The following is a 15,867-nucleotide window of genomic DNA, read 5'->3' on the forward strand; positions in this document are numbered from 1 at the left end:
TCTCTACTTATTCCTTTGTTCTTAGAATGGAGTAAATCCCTTTTGTTAGGGAAGGATGGAACCCTAATTATGTTTTGAACAAATTTTATTCTTAATACCAGATTTATGTTTATTAATTTGTTTAATAGTTTATGTTTAATGCTTTATGAATGTTGGATTGATTTAATTACCTTGATGATGTTTCGAATAGAGAAGTTAGGGTTTATTGCTTAATTCATATTCATAATTGTTCTATGGGAATAACATTNCTTAATTCATAAAGAATACACAAGTAAAGAAGATAGACAAGCTTTTTACTTGATTTGAAGCCACATTGAAAGACTGCTGGGCACTCCTTTATAAACAACAAAAGTAAGATAATACCCAGGAGGAGCAATGGCGCCTGATGGGGGTGCAGTAGCAATAACGGTGTGAAGTCTTTTATCAGCAATGTTATCACGCACCTCCAAGATTCCAACGTCAATTTGCCTCTGATTCATGTTAATACCATGGGTAGTAAAAGCTGGCGAATACATTGTGACCTGAATGTCTTTCTTCAATATACCCTCCTGGTTTAATCCAAACGTGATGAGAATCTGGCCATTATATGCGACAGTCTGATTGCTCAGTTCTAACACAATTTCCGGTCTCATCGCATCCAATGATGGATCCAAATAAGGAGGATAGAATTTCTCGACCCTCAGCTCAGTTGGGAACTCAGCCTGAGGTTTAAAGACATATCCATTATTAGTGTTGCTCCCTGCAACAAGAATTTTTCCGTCGGGAAGAACAGTAGCAACTGAATGGTACATTCTTGGAATGTCTGTTTTGGCTAACTCCTTAAACCTTTTGCCATTGGGTGCGCTTGGAGAATATAATACTGGGGTAAAATTGGGATCAGTGGCATCATTCCATCCGGAACAACCTCTTTCGGCACCATTAATGATTAGCATATCGTTATTGGGAAGATTCAACATATCGGCCATCGTGCGAGGACTTGGCATTTCTTCCTTTTCCCAAACTGGATCACGAGCCGTGATATCCATTCTTCCACAATCTTTGAGTGCAAATGGAAAAGGTCTTTTCTTAATCATGTCCGTAACTTTATATGCATCGTGTGGTGCTCCCCCGCAAATGAGGACTTCAACCTTGACGTTGTTAGTGTTAACAGGGTCAAGTTTTATGGGGAGGAGAGCGGAGGCTCCTGATGCGGGGTAGCTACGGCTACCACCTGGCAGAACTGGATACTCTCGGAGAATTTGGTTTGTTCTTGGGTTGAGCAAGACGGAACGGTTATTGGCAAAAAAGAAAACGTTACCATCGGGAGCAAGGTGGAGAAAAGGATATAAATTATTCTCAAGTACAAATTCGCCTTCTTTTTCGTTGCCAGGTATTACATCTCTGGTTTGTTTGAGAAAGTCGAAGGGAATTGAAATCTTATTTGTTTGCCCCGGCGGTGGAATGTATTCGTAGCTATAGACTTCACGCCCACCGGCCACTATGAACGCACCATCGTCTAAAGTCACCTGCGTTGCATACCTAATTCAATAACATATTATATTAGAATTAGCGCAAAATAATTTGAAAATGTATATATAGATAATATTATTACCATCTCCCATCTGCAAGTGAATTGGGGTATTCTTTCCAGTCACAAGTATCACATGACTCAAGATATCGCACAGTGGGTGCTCCTCCTTTGTCACCCCCTGAGCTAACCAAGTTTCCGTTCACTGAGAGTCCTCCTGATGAGCACCATGTATCCGTAGTAAGCTGGACAGAGAAAAAACAAAAAATAGATTAATCAAATGTAAATGTATTTGTAATGATTATTAATTAAAAAGAGAGGGAGCATATATAAGCCATAGTGCCATACCTTGAGTGTTCTGAGTTGTGCTGTATTAGGGTCAAACAGGACTGAATGGGCAAAACAATCAACTTCTTGGGTTTTTTCATCCACCGTACGGCAAGGCCGCTGTTCAGGGCTCAATTCAATCGTTGATTGCTTCCAAATTGTGGCATCGTACATCAAGACCTTGCTGATTTTGGGAAGCAAGATAGCGTGCATAGCTGAGACACCAGAACTCGTAGATGCCAGCTCCCATTTTCCATTGAATACTCCGGCTGGTAATTCTACTGATTGTGCGCTCTCTGCTAATTTTCTTTCAGATTTCGCCTTCAAAATTGTATTATTTCCCAATGCTTTGCCATCGGAGTACTTTTGTTTTTTATTGAGATCTGCATCATTAAGTTCTTGAAACAAGTCCTCCTCCTTGTTAGGAGTCTTTCTTCTGCTCTCCGCGTACGTAGAAACAAACAAGAGAGCAAGAACAAAGAGAACTTTGGAAGCGCAGGCCGCCATTGTTTTTTCAATGGCTTGGCTCCACAATGCTTTATTTTTTTTTTTCTTTTGTCTACGTCTCCCATCTCTTCAAGAATTTATAGCCGCAAATTTGCAATTGCATTTGTCTGCACCTAATTTTGAGATATTTCCGCTATTCTTTAACTATTTAAAGGAGGAATGAACAAGTCAACTTTCAATATTATCATGTTTATATGCTTTTCTGGACGGAAGAAAAAAAAAATTGTATTTAAATTTATAATTTATTATATATTATTCAAATGTTTTAATTTTATAAAATAATATCTCTTAATCTTAATAAATAATTTTAATTCTCTATAAACACTTTTCACCCTCATTCTGCTCTCTTATTTATTATTTTTTTTTTCTAAATTTTTAGATTAAAAATAATTTAGTTTATCTTCTTAACAATGTTATAATCTCTTTAATTTATCATATGACAAAATTGAAGAAGTTTAATTTATCATCTTTAAGATGGACATATTTTTAATTAAAATTTAAATAGGTTTTATTTATTAACGATTTTTTTTCACATAAAAAAATTGATATTTGTTTTTATGTATTTTCAAATGATATCTGTAATATGTGTTTACATTAACCACTTTTTATTCCTCGATATGGATTTGCCATTTCCTTAGCTCAAACTCTTGTAGTTCCGATCAGTGGTGGACTTAGGATTTCACATAAAAGGGGCACTATAAAAATTTTAATATTTAAATAATATTATAAATATGATCAATAGTTCTTATATACAAAAAATTATACTAAAATACAAAAATTCTTCAATTCCTTTTAGTAACTTTTGAAATATCAAATTAACATTCAGCAGACACTTTTTTTTTTAATAAATTCAATATAAAGGATAGAAGTGTATTTTTTTTTTCTATCAATAGAGGACTCTTAACTGTAAATTTGAGTTTAGATTTGACAAAGTTATTATCAAATGACATAAATACCTTTAACCATAATTTTTTATTTTTTTAATTATTTTATTTCAATTTTTTATATTTTTCATTTAACATTATTTTATTTTTCAGAATTTTAGATTATTTTTTATTTTTAAAATTTTCCTTTTTCCGTTTTCTTTTTCAAACTTGTTAAGATTAATTTATACTTTTTTTTTTAATAAAACTTTTAAGTGTTTTCACATGTAAATACAAGATTAATAAATGAAAAACTAAAATACCCGAGTACAGTTAACTTTAACACTTTCAGACCATTAACTATCCTCCCGAAGAAAAAAAAAAAAAAAATTCTATCCTTTTACGTTAAGTTCTTAAAAAAAAAATGTTCACAGAATGATAATAACCTTATCAATAATTAATGCTAAGTAGAGTTTTTATTTTAAATAAAATGACAAAAAATAAATAGATGTATATAATATACAAATGAATAAGTAAAAGTCAAGAATTCATAGTATTTAATAAAAGGTGAAATACAAAACAATAGTAATAGAATGAATTTGTTTTAAAGAATTGGGGGTGAGGAGGAGGAGGAGGGTTTTGTGTCCGCCTTGCTTCCAATAGCAGTGATCATGCTTTTAAATTCATGAAAAGCAATTTTGAGAGGAAGAGCTCTTCCCCTTTTTTCATGAGCTGCTACGACCGAATTAAAATCTCCTAAAAGCATCAAAGGATGATCATGAAAATTATTATAAAAACCAAAAAGATATAAAATTAACATTACACTTTTAATTCTAAATAGATAGGTGGGCTTTAATGATAAAAAAAAAAAAAAAAAAAAATTACCGGGCTAGTATAGGTTGTTTGAGCCTTTTTAGACACTGGAAAAAAAATATTTGATTTGAGTTGGATTTGCTCAAATCCAATGATGCACAAACACAATTTATCAAGGTTTTACGTTATATGCAAATAGACCAATTTAAGGGAATTACTTAGCTAGTAAACAACCCTTTTTGTTTTTCTTATTGACATGAAAGTAATAAGTATATAGTAGTAGTGTAGTACCATAAGCTCTATTTCGTTTTATTTTATTTTTCAAAACTACATATATAAGCCAAACCTTGTTCACTTGTTTGAATGATGATTAATGCTGTATATTTGCTTATCACACTGGGAAAAAAAAAAATTTGTTGATGCGTGATTTTGACACCAACAAAACGTACGTGTGAAATGTTGAGCTGGCCTAGAAGACACACGTGAATGTAAAGGAAAATAACAGTAAATGCAATGAGGACAGTTTTTAAAGTGGTTCGGATGCTAAGGAAGCAAGTCCTACGTCCATTGATGTTTGTATTATTGATAAGGGTTAGGTCGCCTCAGCTGACTGACTTTACAATGGTAATACAAGGTATCTAATGCTGTCTATTCTAGAGAGAAAGAGTGGCTGATCAAGAGTAAAAATGTGCGAATCCCCTTAATGAGAGAGGAGCTCTCAACTTATAGTGAGATACATTGAGGTAATGATCACTGAATCTGTAAGTTGGTGGAATGATCCGTGCAAATCCTTCTTTATGTCACATTTCCCATCTTCAAGAGTAATTCAAGTGATTTGCTGCAGAGATTGGACACACTTACATCCTCTAACCTTTCTTTAGTCTAGTGCGTACCCACTGTACTGACAGGAGTGTGCTACCTGCATCATTACACGACACGGCTGCGCCAGAATGTCAGTAAACTCTTCCCGAGGTCTGACCTTTCGCACTTAACTGGGTGTCATGTCAGCCCTATTTTCCCAGGCATAACAGAAGTCCCCTAGTTTTTAAGGTTTGAGAATCGAACCTTGGAAACTACAAGTCATGCCGCAATTGGATGATTCCTGAAAATTCTGGAAATTCTAGTGATTTCAACCTGTTTTGAAAGTAGGTTGGGACAACACTTTTTTGCGAACATGACCTCGCATGATCATTGTTTGCAGAGGACGAGCAACCTGATTTTGTCAGACGTCTCCTGTTGTGCTTTTGATATGGGCGCATTTAATGAAATAGTCTCTGCGCTGACAGATGTGCCTTGTGCGTGATAAGTGCCAGCCGGACGCATTAAATGTGTTGTATGCTGACACAGTACATTTTATCAGAACATTAAATGTGTTATACATTGGAACGACGCCCCTTATTAGAGCATTAAATGTAGATTTGAGATGCAATTAATGCTCTGAGAAAGAGAGATGGCCGTCGTTTGAGCTTTTCAACGGGAAAGATGAAGGTTTGACTTTATCCAGTTGTGACGCTCACTCTTCCCCGCTGATGTGCGACACGTGGCCTTGATCAACGGTGAGAAATCTTTATCGCCCAAATGCTATATCGATTCCGAGAAATCTAAACGTCGATTCCTACGCTATAAAAACCTCAAATCTTTCTCAAGCAATGTCACCAGAGTCTTTTTCACAGAGAATAAAAGATTTTCGCAAACCTGAAACCTTTGTTTTCCAAACCTGCATTTTTTCGACATTCGAAGCAGAAGCTGTTCTCATACTCCGAGAGGTAAAAACCTTTCTCTGTTTTTGTTTCATTATTTTCCATGATTAAATGACGTTAGTCTTCCGGTAACCAATTGAAGACGAAACGCTTATGTCGAGTTCGAGCCATGAATGGCGGCTCGAATCATGCTGTTAGGGTTTTCTTTGGGATTTAGGGAGTTTGTTCCTCCCACATCATCGTGCGAAATAGCGTATGGCGGCTAAATGACCCTTCTACCTGTCGCTTTTGCAGACTGGCAAAATGGACCCCCCAATAACCAGATCCGAGCAAGGAACCGGTTCATCCCCACAGGGTGCTCCAAGTATCCCTCTCGAGGTCTTCTTGGTACTTATCGGGGATGAGCTCGAGAGGGTAATAAAATAGTACGGTATCAAGGTGAACGTTTTCCTCGACGTGACACACTCATCGCGATACCCGTCAAATGGTCTGGCCGCGATCTTTGAGGAGATCATCAAGGGTGGGGGACTGATCCCCTTCCACCCTTTCATTAGGCCGCTTTTGGACCACTTCGGGGTCGCGCCGATGCAGCTGATTCTGAATGCGTACGTTATTGCCGTTGTAATGTACATCGCGTGCCATGAGAACGGGCTGGGCGAGTTGACCACGATGGAGCTTGACTGCTCGTATATTTTGAAAAAGAGCAAGGACAAGAACTCTTATTACTTGTCCAAGCGACCTACTATCACCGAGGGGATACATAGTTACCCGAGCAACGCAGGGGCCTATGAAACGAAGTTGTTCTTCTTTTATTATGACGGCCATTGCAGCTTCCAAGAACCAAGTAGGCCTCTTTTTTTTTTTTTTACAAATTCATTACATTCGAAATGTGCTCTTTCTAACGACCTGATTCCTTTCTGACAGTTAACAAGACGACCGACTTAAGGCTGCTCTTCGATAGACGTAGGATCGTGCATTTCGGCTCCCTACCTGAGGACAAACGCAACGCGAAGAAACTCGTAACGACCGCGAATTTGCGAAAATACAGTTTCTTCAATGCAAGCACGTCGTTAGAGCCCCTATTGAGTAAGTCCTGCTAACTGGTCATTTTCTGGTCGTGAATTGGAATACCTTTGCTAACAGTGCTTTGTATGCAGCGACCATGCCTTCGAAGGAGTCAGAGCAGCCGCGACGAAGGCCGCTCAATTTCCCTCGGTCAAGAAAAGCCAAGGCGACAGATGCTGCTCCGACCATTCCCCCGGCTGAAAAGGTAACATCGGGCCTACTGACACGACCTTCTGGAACTCCTCAGCTGCAACAGTCAGAGGACGCACCAATACGAACCACGAAGGTCTCCCAGCTGTCGCCTGCTCGCCCGAGGCTGAAGACAACAACTCAGTGAAAGAAGAGGAGGCAAATTCAGGTCGAAGAGTCAGATATCGAATCTGAGGGCGATCAACCCAAGAGGTCGCGACCAGACGTGAGGAGGTCGGGTAAGGAACCGATGGACGACACGACCACTGCTGAAGGCGCGAAGAAGGATACTCCAGTGTTGGACGCGCTGGGGAACCTGTCGGAGTACCTGCAGCCGGTGGTCTTGCCTTATTGGAATGCGGGCTCTCAGAATCATTTGAGTAGTTCGCAGATTCCAGCCATGTGGACCTAATGTCTACATCGGTCCAATACTTAAGCAAGGTGAACGAACTATCCTCGGCGAGGACTACCCTTAGCTTCTTTTGATTAGCTAACTCTATCTTTCTTTGTTCGCAGGCTCTTCTTTCCATACGAATATCCCTGGAGAAGGTTCAACTGGGAGCCGCAAAGGGAGAGGTTGCTCTGAAGGAAGAGAACGCAACGCTCAAGCGAAGCCTGGAAGTCACCGAAACAGAGAGAAACCTGTCTTTTGAGTCAGCAAACAGGTACCTGAACGAAAGAGACGTGGCTTTTCGCATGGTGGACTTCCAAAAAGCACAGCTCGAGAAGCATGGAGAGGAAATAAAGGAGCTACAAAGGACTATAGCCAGACTCTCCAAGGAGGCCAAGGAGAAGGACCAGGAGCTCAAAGCGATCTCTCTGCAGGCCTTGCGAATAGAGCAAGAGAGGGACGCCTCCGAGAAGCGAAGGCAAGCTCTTGAAGTTGAACTTCAGGCAAGTCATGGAAAAGTTGCTTCCTTGACACAAGAGATGCAGAATCAGGCAGCGGAGGTCGAGGAGAAGGCTGCCGAATGGGCGATCGAGTCTATTTATGCCTTATGACCGAAGAATCCGCGACTTGATATGTCCAACCTCCCGAAGGATTGGTGGGATACACTTATGTCCATGGTGCGAGAGGATGATGAAGTGGTGACCTCTCGAGCAGGAGGTTCAGGACATGCCTCGTATAAACCCTCAGTCGACCAGCCCTAGGACGACGAGGTCGGTCCTCTAGGAGCCGGATTGGGGCTTGTAGTCATGCCATTTTGCCTGCTGTACTCCTCATTAATGAAATACATTTTTTCTTTTACAATTTATGTTCGCTTTATTACACATGAGTACTTCCTGATTGCTTATAATATTGGGACAAGTTTATGCGAACAGGATAGAACATTTATATGAACAATATTACATGTGAAAGTTGTTACAAGCGAACAAAATAACACTTTACAAGGAAATTATTTACACAAATCGCAAATTAATTTACAAGGAAAACTGAGTTCGGAATTACTGATAATATGGTCGAAAGTGCTCAGCATTCCAAGCTTGAGGTACTTTAGAACCGTTCAGCCTTTTGAGATGATAAGTCCTTGGTCTTATCACTTTGTTGATGGGGTATGGACCTTACCAATTCAGTCCTAATACTCCCGCACTTGGTTCCTTGGTACTGAGAAGAACTTCCTTTAACATAAGGTCGCTGACCTGGAAGTCTCTTCGCCTGACCTTTGAATCGAAGAACCTCTTCGTGCGTTGCTGATAGGCTACTATCCTTAGCGAAGCCTTGCTGCGATGTTCTTCAACAAGGTCTACGCTTGCTCTCATAAGTGCTTCGTTGTCGGCCTCATTGTACAAGTCCCTCCGAAGTGAACCAGTTCTCACCCCTACAGGGATCATCGCTTTGCATCCGTATGTTAGCGAAAAAGGTGTTTCTGAGGTGGAGGTTCTTGGAGTTGTTCTGTACGCCCATAAGACTTCGAGGAGGTCGTCGACCCAATTCCCTTTGGCTGCGCCAAGTTTGGCCTTTATGGTGTGCTTGATGGTTTTGTTGACAGCTTCAACTTGGCCATTTGCTTTTGGTCTTGTGACTTAGGTTAATTTTTTATGGATGCCCAGCTCGTCGCAAAACTGCTTGAATTCCTCGTTGTCGAACTGTTTCCCATTATCCGAGATGAGGGTATGAGGAATTCCGTAGCGGCTTACAATATTCTTGAAAACAAAGTCTTTGAGCTTTCTGGTCGTGATCGCGGCTAGCGGTTTGACTTCCACCCATTTGGTGAAGTAATCTACCACGACCACGACATATTTGACTCCCCCTTTACCGACTGGCATGAGACCGATGAGATCAATCCCCCACATGGCAAAAGGCCAGGGGCTAGTCATGGTTATCAGTTTGTGGGTGGGAGGGAGCTCGCGGTATATTCGCGAACCGTTGGCACTTATCACACCTTTTGACAAAGTTGTAGGCATCATCTTGGATTTGGGGCCAATAGTACCCCTAACGAACAACCTTATTCGCAAGAGATCACGCGGCGGTGTGATTACAGCAGATCCCTTCATGTATCTCCTTTATGATGTAATCTGCTTCTTCGCTGGTTACACATCAGAGGATAGGGGCACTAAACCCTCGCCTGTACAGCTGGTCTCCGATGAGGGTGTAGCGAGCAGATCTTGTTCGCAGAACCCTTGCCTCGACCTTATCGTTAGGCAAGATCCCATCCTTGAGATACTGAGCAATGGGGGTCATCCATGAGTCTGAACCCGTTACATTCACGGCCTGTTTGATTGGGCTGATACTGGGGATTTCGATGAATTGAACATGAATGTTTTCCAGTGTATCCGAGTCTAATGATGAGGCTATCCTTGCCAAGGTGTCCGCCACATAATTATTTTCTCTAGGAATCTGAGTGATCGTGAAGTGCTTGAACGGCTCGAGTGCAGCCTTAACTTTCTTTAGATAATTGATCATTTTATCTTCCTTGGCTTGATACTCTCCCAAACTCTGGTTAACGACCAGCATGGAGTCACTGTGGATGTTGATCACGGTTGTGCCAATTTCCCTGGCCAACCTAAGTCCAACGAGCAGAGCTTCATACTCAACCTCATTATTGGTTGCTTTGAAACCGAACCGAAGAATGCCATTAATGCGAGCCCCTTTGGGACTCAACAAGGGAAGACCCGCTCCGGCCCTCTTTCTGTTCGATGATCCATCGACATAGAGGGTCTAGGTCAAGAGATTTTGAATAGTTTCCTGGATGACTTCGTTGGGCTGTTCTGACTCGTTTGTTGGATGATGCGAGAACTCTGATATGAAGTCAGCAATAGCCTGCCCTTTAATAGTTGCTTTTGGTTTGTAATAGAGATCGAACTGGTTGAGTTCCATGCCCTATTTGAGCAATTTACCCGACGCCTCTAGTTTTTGAAGGACCTGCCTGAGCAGGTAATTAGTCAATACATGAACTGTATGGGCATGGAAGTAAGGTTGCAACTTTCGGGAAGCGATCAGCAGGACATAGGCTAATCGCTCCATTTTCGGATACCGCATTTTGGCATCCAACAGACGTATGCTTGTGTAATATACCGGCCATTGTGTTCCGTTCTCTTCCCAAACTAAAGCTGCATTGACTGCGAACTGTGAGACGGACAGGTACAAAAAGAAGATCTCTTGTGGGAGAGGTTTAGACAGAAGTGATGGCTTCCTGAGGTGTTCCTTTATTCTCTGGAAGGCCTGTTCGCACTCGGGAGTCCATTCGAACTTCTTATTGGCATGAGTACATTGAAGAATGGCAAGTAGCAATCTATTAGCCTCGATATGAAGCGACTTAGCGCCGCTATACGCCCGTTCAGGCTCATAACCTGTTTTTTGTTGGTCGGGCTCTTCATATCGAGGAGAGCTTGGATTTTTTCAGGGTTGATCTCAATTTCCCGCTGGTTAACCATGTACCCTAGGAACTTTACCGAGGATACTCCGAATGAACATTTAAGGGGGTTCAACTTCATTCGGTACTGCCGGAGGATGCCGAACATCTTAGCGAGATATGCTACATGATCTGAAGTGACATGTGACTTCACCAGCATGTCGTCTACGTAGACCTCCATCAATCTACCTATCTGTTCGGAGAACATTCGGTTAACCAGTCACTGGTAAGTTAAACCAGTGTTCTTGAGGTCAAATGGCATAATTTTGTAGCAGTATCTGTAATAAAATATGTATGCTCTTCGTCTTGCCCATACATCAGAATTTGATTATATCTCAAGTACACGTCCATAAAACTTAGCAACTTGTGCCCCGAGGTGGCATCCACGAGTTGGTCAATTCTTGGTAAGGGGAAGCTGTCTTTAGGACATGCCTTGTTGAGGTCGGTAAAGTCGACGCAGGTCCGCCATTTGCCGTTAGGCTTCTTTACTAGATCTAGGTTAGCAACCCAGGTCGGATAGAGTGCTTCTCGGATGGATCTATTTCGGAGGAGGATATCCACCTCAAGCTTCAAGGCAGCATATCGCTCCGGGTCCATCGCTCTCCTCTTTTGGCGAACTAGCTTGACTTCACCGTCGATGTTTAATGCATGAAAAATAATATTCGGGCTGATCCCGACCATATCTGCATGCGAACACATCGATGTTTTCCATGAGGAAGCTGGTCAGTTCGGTAGTGAGCTGGGGATTGAGATTTTTACCGATCCTTAATACCCTGCTTGGTTCATTCTGGTCGACCAGTACTTCAGTCAGGTCCTCAACTGCTCCACTGGAAGGGCAGTCCTGAATACGAGGATCTACGTTATCCTCGGCTGGGCCAGGCTGTGGCTCGATCCTGCTAATCGCCATTGCCTAGTTGTGATTGCCGCGTGAGGTGCATTTGCCTTTGCACTCCATCTGTATTGTTTTCACATAGCAGTCTTGAGATGCGCGTTGAGACCCGCTAATTTTCCCAATCCCCATCGTGGTGGGAAACTTTATCTTCAAATGGTATATTGAAGTGACTGCCTTGAAGTGTCTCAGCAGAGGTCGCCCCAGGATTCCATTGAAGGCGGATAGGCAATCCACTACCAAGAACTCAATTACCCTGGTCACCTCGTCAGAGTCACCCAGCGTGATTAGGAGTGAGATTGTTCCCTTAGGGAGTGAGATCGTTCCCTTGGGGAGTAGGTGGTCCCCTATGAAGCCATATAGAAGGAACGAGACAGGCTTCAGGTCGGCCTTGTCCAAATTCATTCTTTCGAAAGTTGAAGAGAACATGATGTTCACAGCGCTTCTGTTATCCACTAACATTCTCTGGATATTATGGCGCTCTATGAGGGGCATGATCACAAGGACATCATCGTGAGCATGATGCAGTCGGACCACATCTTTTTCGGATAAGGAAATTTCCTCCTCCTGGTGAACCTTTTGTGGTTTCTGTGCCACGCTTATCGTTCTGATGGGCTCATGATATGCCTCACGAGCATACCTTTCTTGGGCGCCTCGCGAGTTCCCCGCGAAGTGCGATCCCCCGAAAATTAAATTGAGGGTGCACACTCCTTTCTGATCGCGGCGCTTCTTACTTGGCTCCCCCTAATTTTTCTCTTGTGAGGGAGCAGAGTCATCAATATACTCCTTGAAATGTCCCTGCTTGATGAGGTTTTCGATCGCCTGCTTGAGAGCTCGAGACTCATCGGTATGGTGTCCGTTATCCCAATGGAAGTGACAGTATTTTTTATTATTTCTGGCTGTCACGGGAGTTTTCATGGGCTCGGGTTCTTCGATCAGGCTGGCCTCCTCGGATTTATCAAGATTAGCCGATACAGATGCATTCAGTGGAATATATTGGTTTTTGTCGCGATCGCGACGAGGGACGGAAGCATAGGACTTTTTGGGCTCGTAACAAGATTTCTTCCCTCTTCGCTGATCGTCAGCGTCCCCCCTGTGATCAGCTCTTCTACTATCCACCCGACCAAGTACACTGCCTGAAGCGCTAGGGTTGCGACGGTGGAGTGCCGCCAATGAATTTTCTATCCGGAGGTATTTCTCTGCAAGGTTATAAAATCCAGTGAGGGAAACAACGTCCTTAGCTTGTAACTCTTTCCATAGGTCGGTTTGTGGACGAACTCCGGCTATGATGAGAGTTCGAACAGACTCTTCGGGAGTATGAGTCACCTTGTTGAGTTCTCTGTGGAAGTGGTCAATGTAGGACTGGAGGGATTCATCCCTTTCTTGCCTTATATTGCTGAGGTAGCTCAAAGGCATCGAGAACTTCTGATTTGCTTGAAAATGCCTTAGGAACGTCGCACTCATCTGAGGCCACGAACTGATTGATCCCGCTGGGAGTGACCTGAACCACCGTTTGGCATGGGAGGTCAAAGTCACTGTCAAACAACGACATTTTGCTAAATCTGAGACCTGGTGAAGTTCCATCAGGTCGTTAAACTCATATAAATGATCCTGTAGATCAAAATTTCCATCAAACGCCCGCATGTCAGGCATCCTGAATCCTGGTGGGAGCGGCTAACACTTCGAGAGAGAAGGGGGACGTAGATGCGACCTACCCCTGTTCATTTTGCTGAGCTCTTGGTCTGTCTAGAGTTCGCTGCAGCTCCTCAATTTGCGACAATGGAGTTGCGTGGGGATTGCTTTCATCCATGCGAGTTTGACTCTCACGGTCACGATTGAGGAAATTCTGGAGGTCGGGTTCCTCTTCGCCTAGGCCGACAGTTCCGACCACTCTCGATAAACGCTGGCTAGAGGCGTGTGATGACGACGAAAGGTGCGAGGTATTTTTACGACCTCCATGGTGGTAAGAACTACCCCGCGAAGTGTGGGACCCTATCACACGGTGACGATTAGGATCGTTTTGCTGGCAGTGATAATCGCCCCGTCCAGCACTTTTATGGGTGTGCACTTGCGATGTGGCATGGGACAGCTCGGGCTGCGTCCTTTCACCGAGTCTCAACGAGACTGGTATTCTGCTTGGGATGCGGTCGGTGTTTGCTGGCCCTTTGGAACCCGTGAGCTTATTTTTTGCCACTTGCTTACCCTTTCGTCTACGCGTTGCAGTGCTCACGGCACGGGCTATTTCCCTTTTTCGCGCTTCCGCGCAACCTGCATGCATTTTTGGCGGTTGCACCGCCGAAGCTGACTTGGATGGCACGCCTTAGTCCAAACAGTCCAACCTTCGGTTGACCGTCTGGAGAGCATTGTCAAACCTCTCTAGGTAGCTTCTTATAACGGGGTCAAACTGTGAACTTGACGGGATATCCCCTACAGCATTTTGCGGGGCTGAAGGTTTTTGTAAGAAGTGTCCCCCTGGACTTGGGGGAGCCCCTCGGCGCCCTGGTTGGTTTGCTTAGGTTCTGGTTGGCAGGCCATTTGCTGTTGTAGAATCGGTAAGTTCGAGATTCTCCTGATGAAGGATGAACACTAAATCCGGGCCCTCCTTCTAGCGCCAAACTGTTTATACGTGATTTTGACACCAACAAAACGCACGTGTGAAATGTTGAGCTAGCCCAAAAGACACACGTGAATGTAAAGGAAAATGACAGTAAATGCAATGGGGACAGTTTTTAAAGTGATTCGGATGCTAAGGAAGCAAGTCCTACGTCCACTGATGTTTGTATTATTGATAAGGGTCAGGTCGCCTTAGCTAACTGACTTTACAATGGTAATACAAGGTATCTAATGCTGTTTATTCTAGAGAGAGAGAGTGGCTGGTCAAGAGTAAAAATGTGCGAATCCCCTTAATGAGAGAGGAGCTCTCAACTTATAGTGGGATGCATTGATGTAATGATCACTGAATCTGTAAGTTGGTGGGATGATCCGTGCAAATCTTTCTTTATGTCACATTACCCATCTTCAAGAGTAATTCACGTGATTTGCTACAGGGATTGGACACACGTACATGCTCTAACCTTTCTTCAGTCTGGCGCGTACCACTGTACTGACAGGAGTGTGCTGCCTACATCATCACACGATGCGGCTGCGCCAGAATGTCAATAAACTCTTCCCGAGGTCTGACCTTTCGCACTTAACTGGGCACCACGTCAGCTCTATTTTCCCAGGCATAACAATATTCATCAACTATTTAATTATGGAATTACGTAGAAGTGCTTGATTGGTAAAAGAAGTAAAGAGACACTAGAAGTAAAAACAAAATGAAAGAATTGCTATCCCAAAATTAGGAGACACGAAGAGAGAGCCTTTTTTTTTTTTTTTTTTTTTTTTAATTTGTCCAAATACAATATTCCACGTCCAAGGCCTCCCCATGGCAAATAAATTATCACTAAAAACACTAATTTATAAAGAAGATACAGAAGCTTTTAACTTGACCTGAAGCCACATTGAACTGTTAGGCACTCCTTTGTAAACCATAGAAGTAAGATAAGAATCAGGAGGAGCAATGGTCCCTAATGGGGGTGCAATAACTAAAATGGTGTAAAGATCTGAAGAATCATTTCTCACCTCGGTAACTCCTACCACAATCTGCCTCTGATTCATGTTTACACCATGCATAGTGAAAGCAGGTGAATACAGACTGACCTTGTTAGTAAAAACAAATTCATACTATTTGATGTCTGAGTCGAGCATAACTTTTAGTTCCTGTGTAAGGAGGCATAGACCGCTTTGATCTATTTGTCTTATTCTTGTTACTCTTTTCATGTGTAATGATAAAATAAGCAATAATATTTATATCTTATAATTACATAGTAATTATGCTAAAATGTAACTTAAATAGCTATGCTTACTTGAAAGGTTGCCTCACTCCAATAATTAACCAAATACTTCCAATCGTCCATATGAACAAGTTTAGGCTTGTTTTTCGGACGACTTTGGTAAGTTGGTTTCGAATCAAAATATCTTTTTTTCAATTTGTATCTGTAATTCCTATATAAGGCCTTCACGTGACCAAAAATGGCTTCTTTCCTTCCTTTGACTTCTTCAAATACAAACTTCTCCTGAAAAGCATATAAGATAAATAAGTTTCAAATTC

General features: G+C 42.3%; 1 protein-coding gene across 1 annotated transcript; it reads right to left on the reverse strand.

Moving 5' to 3' along the window:
- Positions 1–293: 293 nt before the first annotated feature.
- LOC116130761 (aldehyde oxidase GLOX1-like) lies at positions 294–2,341 on the reverse strand. The gene is made up of 3 exons (XM_031416463.1): positions 1,856–2,341; positions 1,592–1,752; positions 294–1,518 (listed from the first exon to the last, which is right to left on the reverse strand). Exons 1-3 carry the CDS (start codon positions 2,339–2,341, stop codon positions 294–296), a joined length of 1,872 nt encoding a protein of 623 aa, XP_031272323.1.
- Positions 2,342–15,867: the final 13,526 nt, after the last annotated feature.

Source organism: Pistacia vera, unplaced genomic scaffold (assembly GCF_008641045.1).
Source record: "Pistacia vera cultivar Batoury unplaced genomic scaffold, PisVer_v2 Contig225, whole genome shotgun sequence".
Lineage (NCBI taxonomy): Eukaryota > Viridiplantae > Streptophyta > Magnoliopsida > Sapindales > Anacardiaceae > Pistacia > Pistacia vera.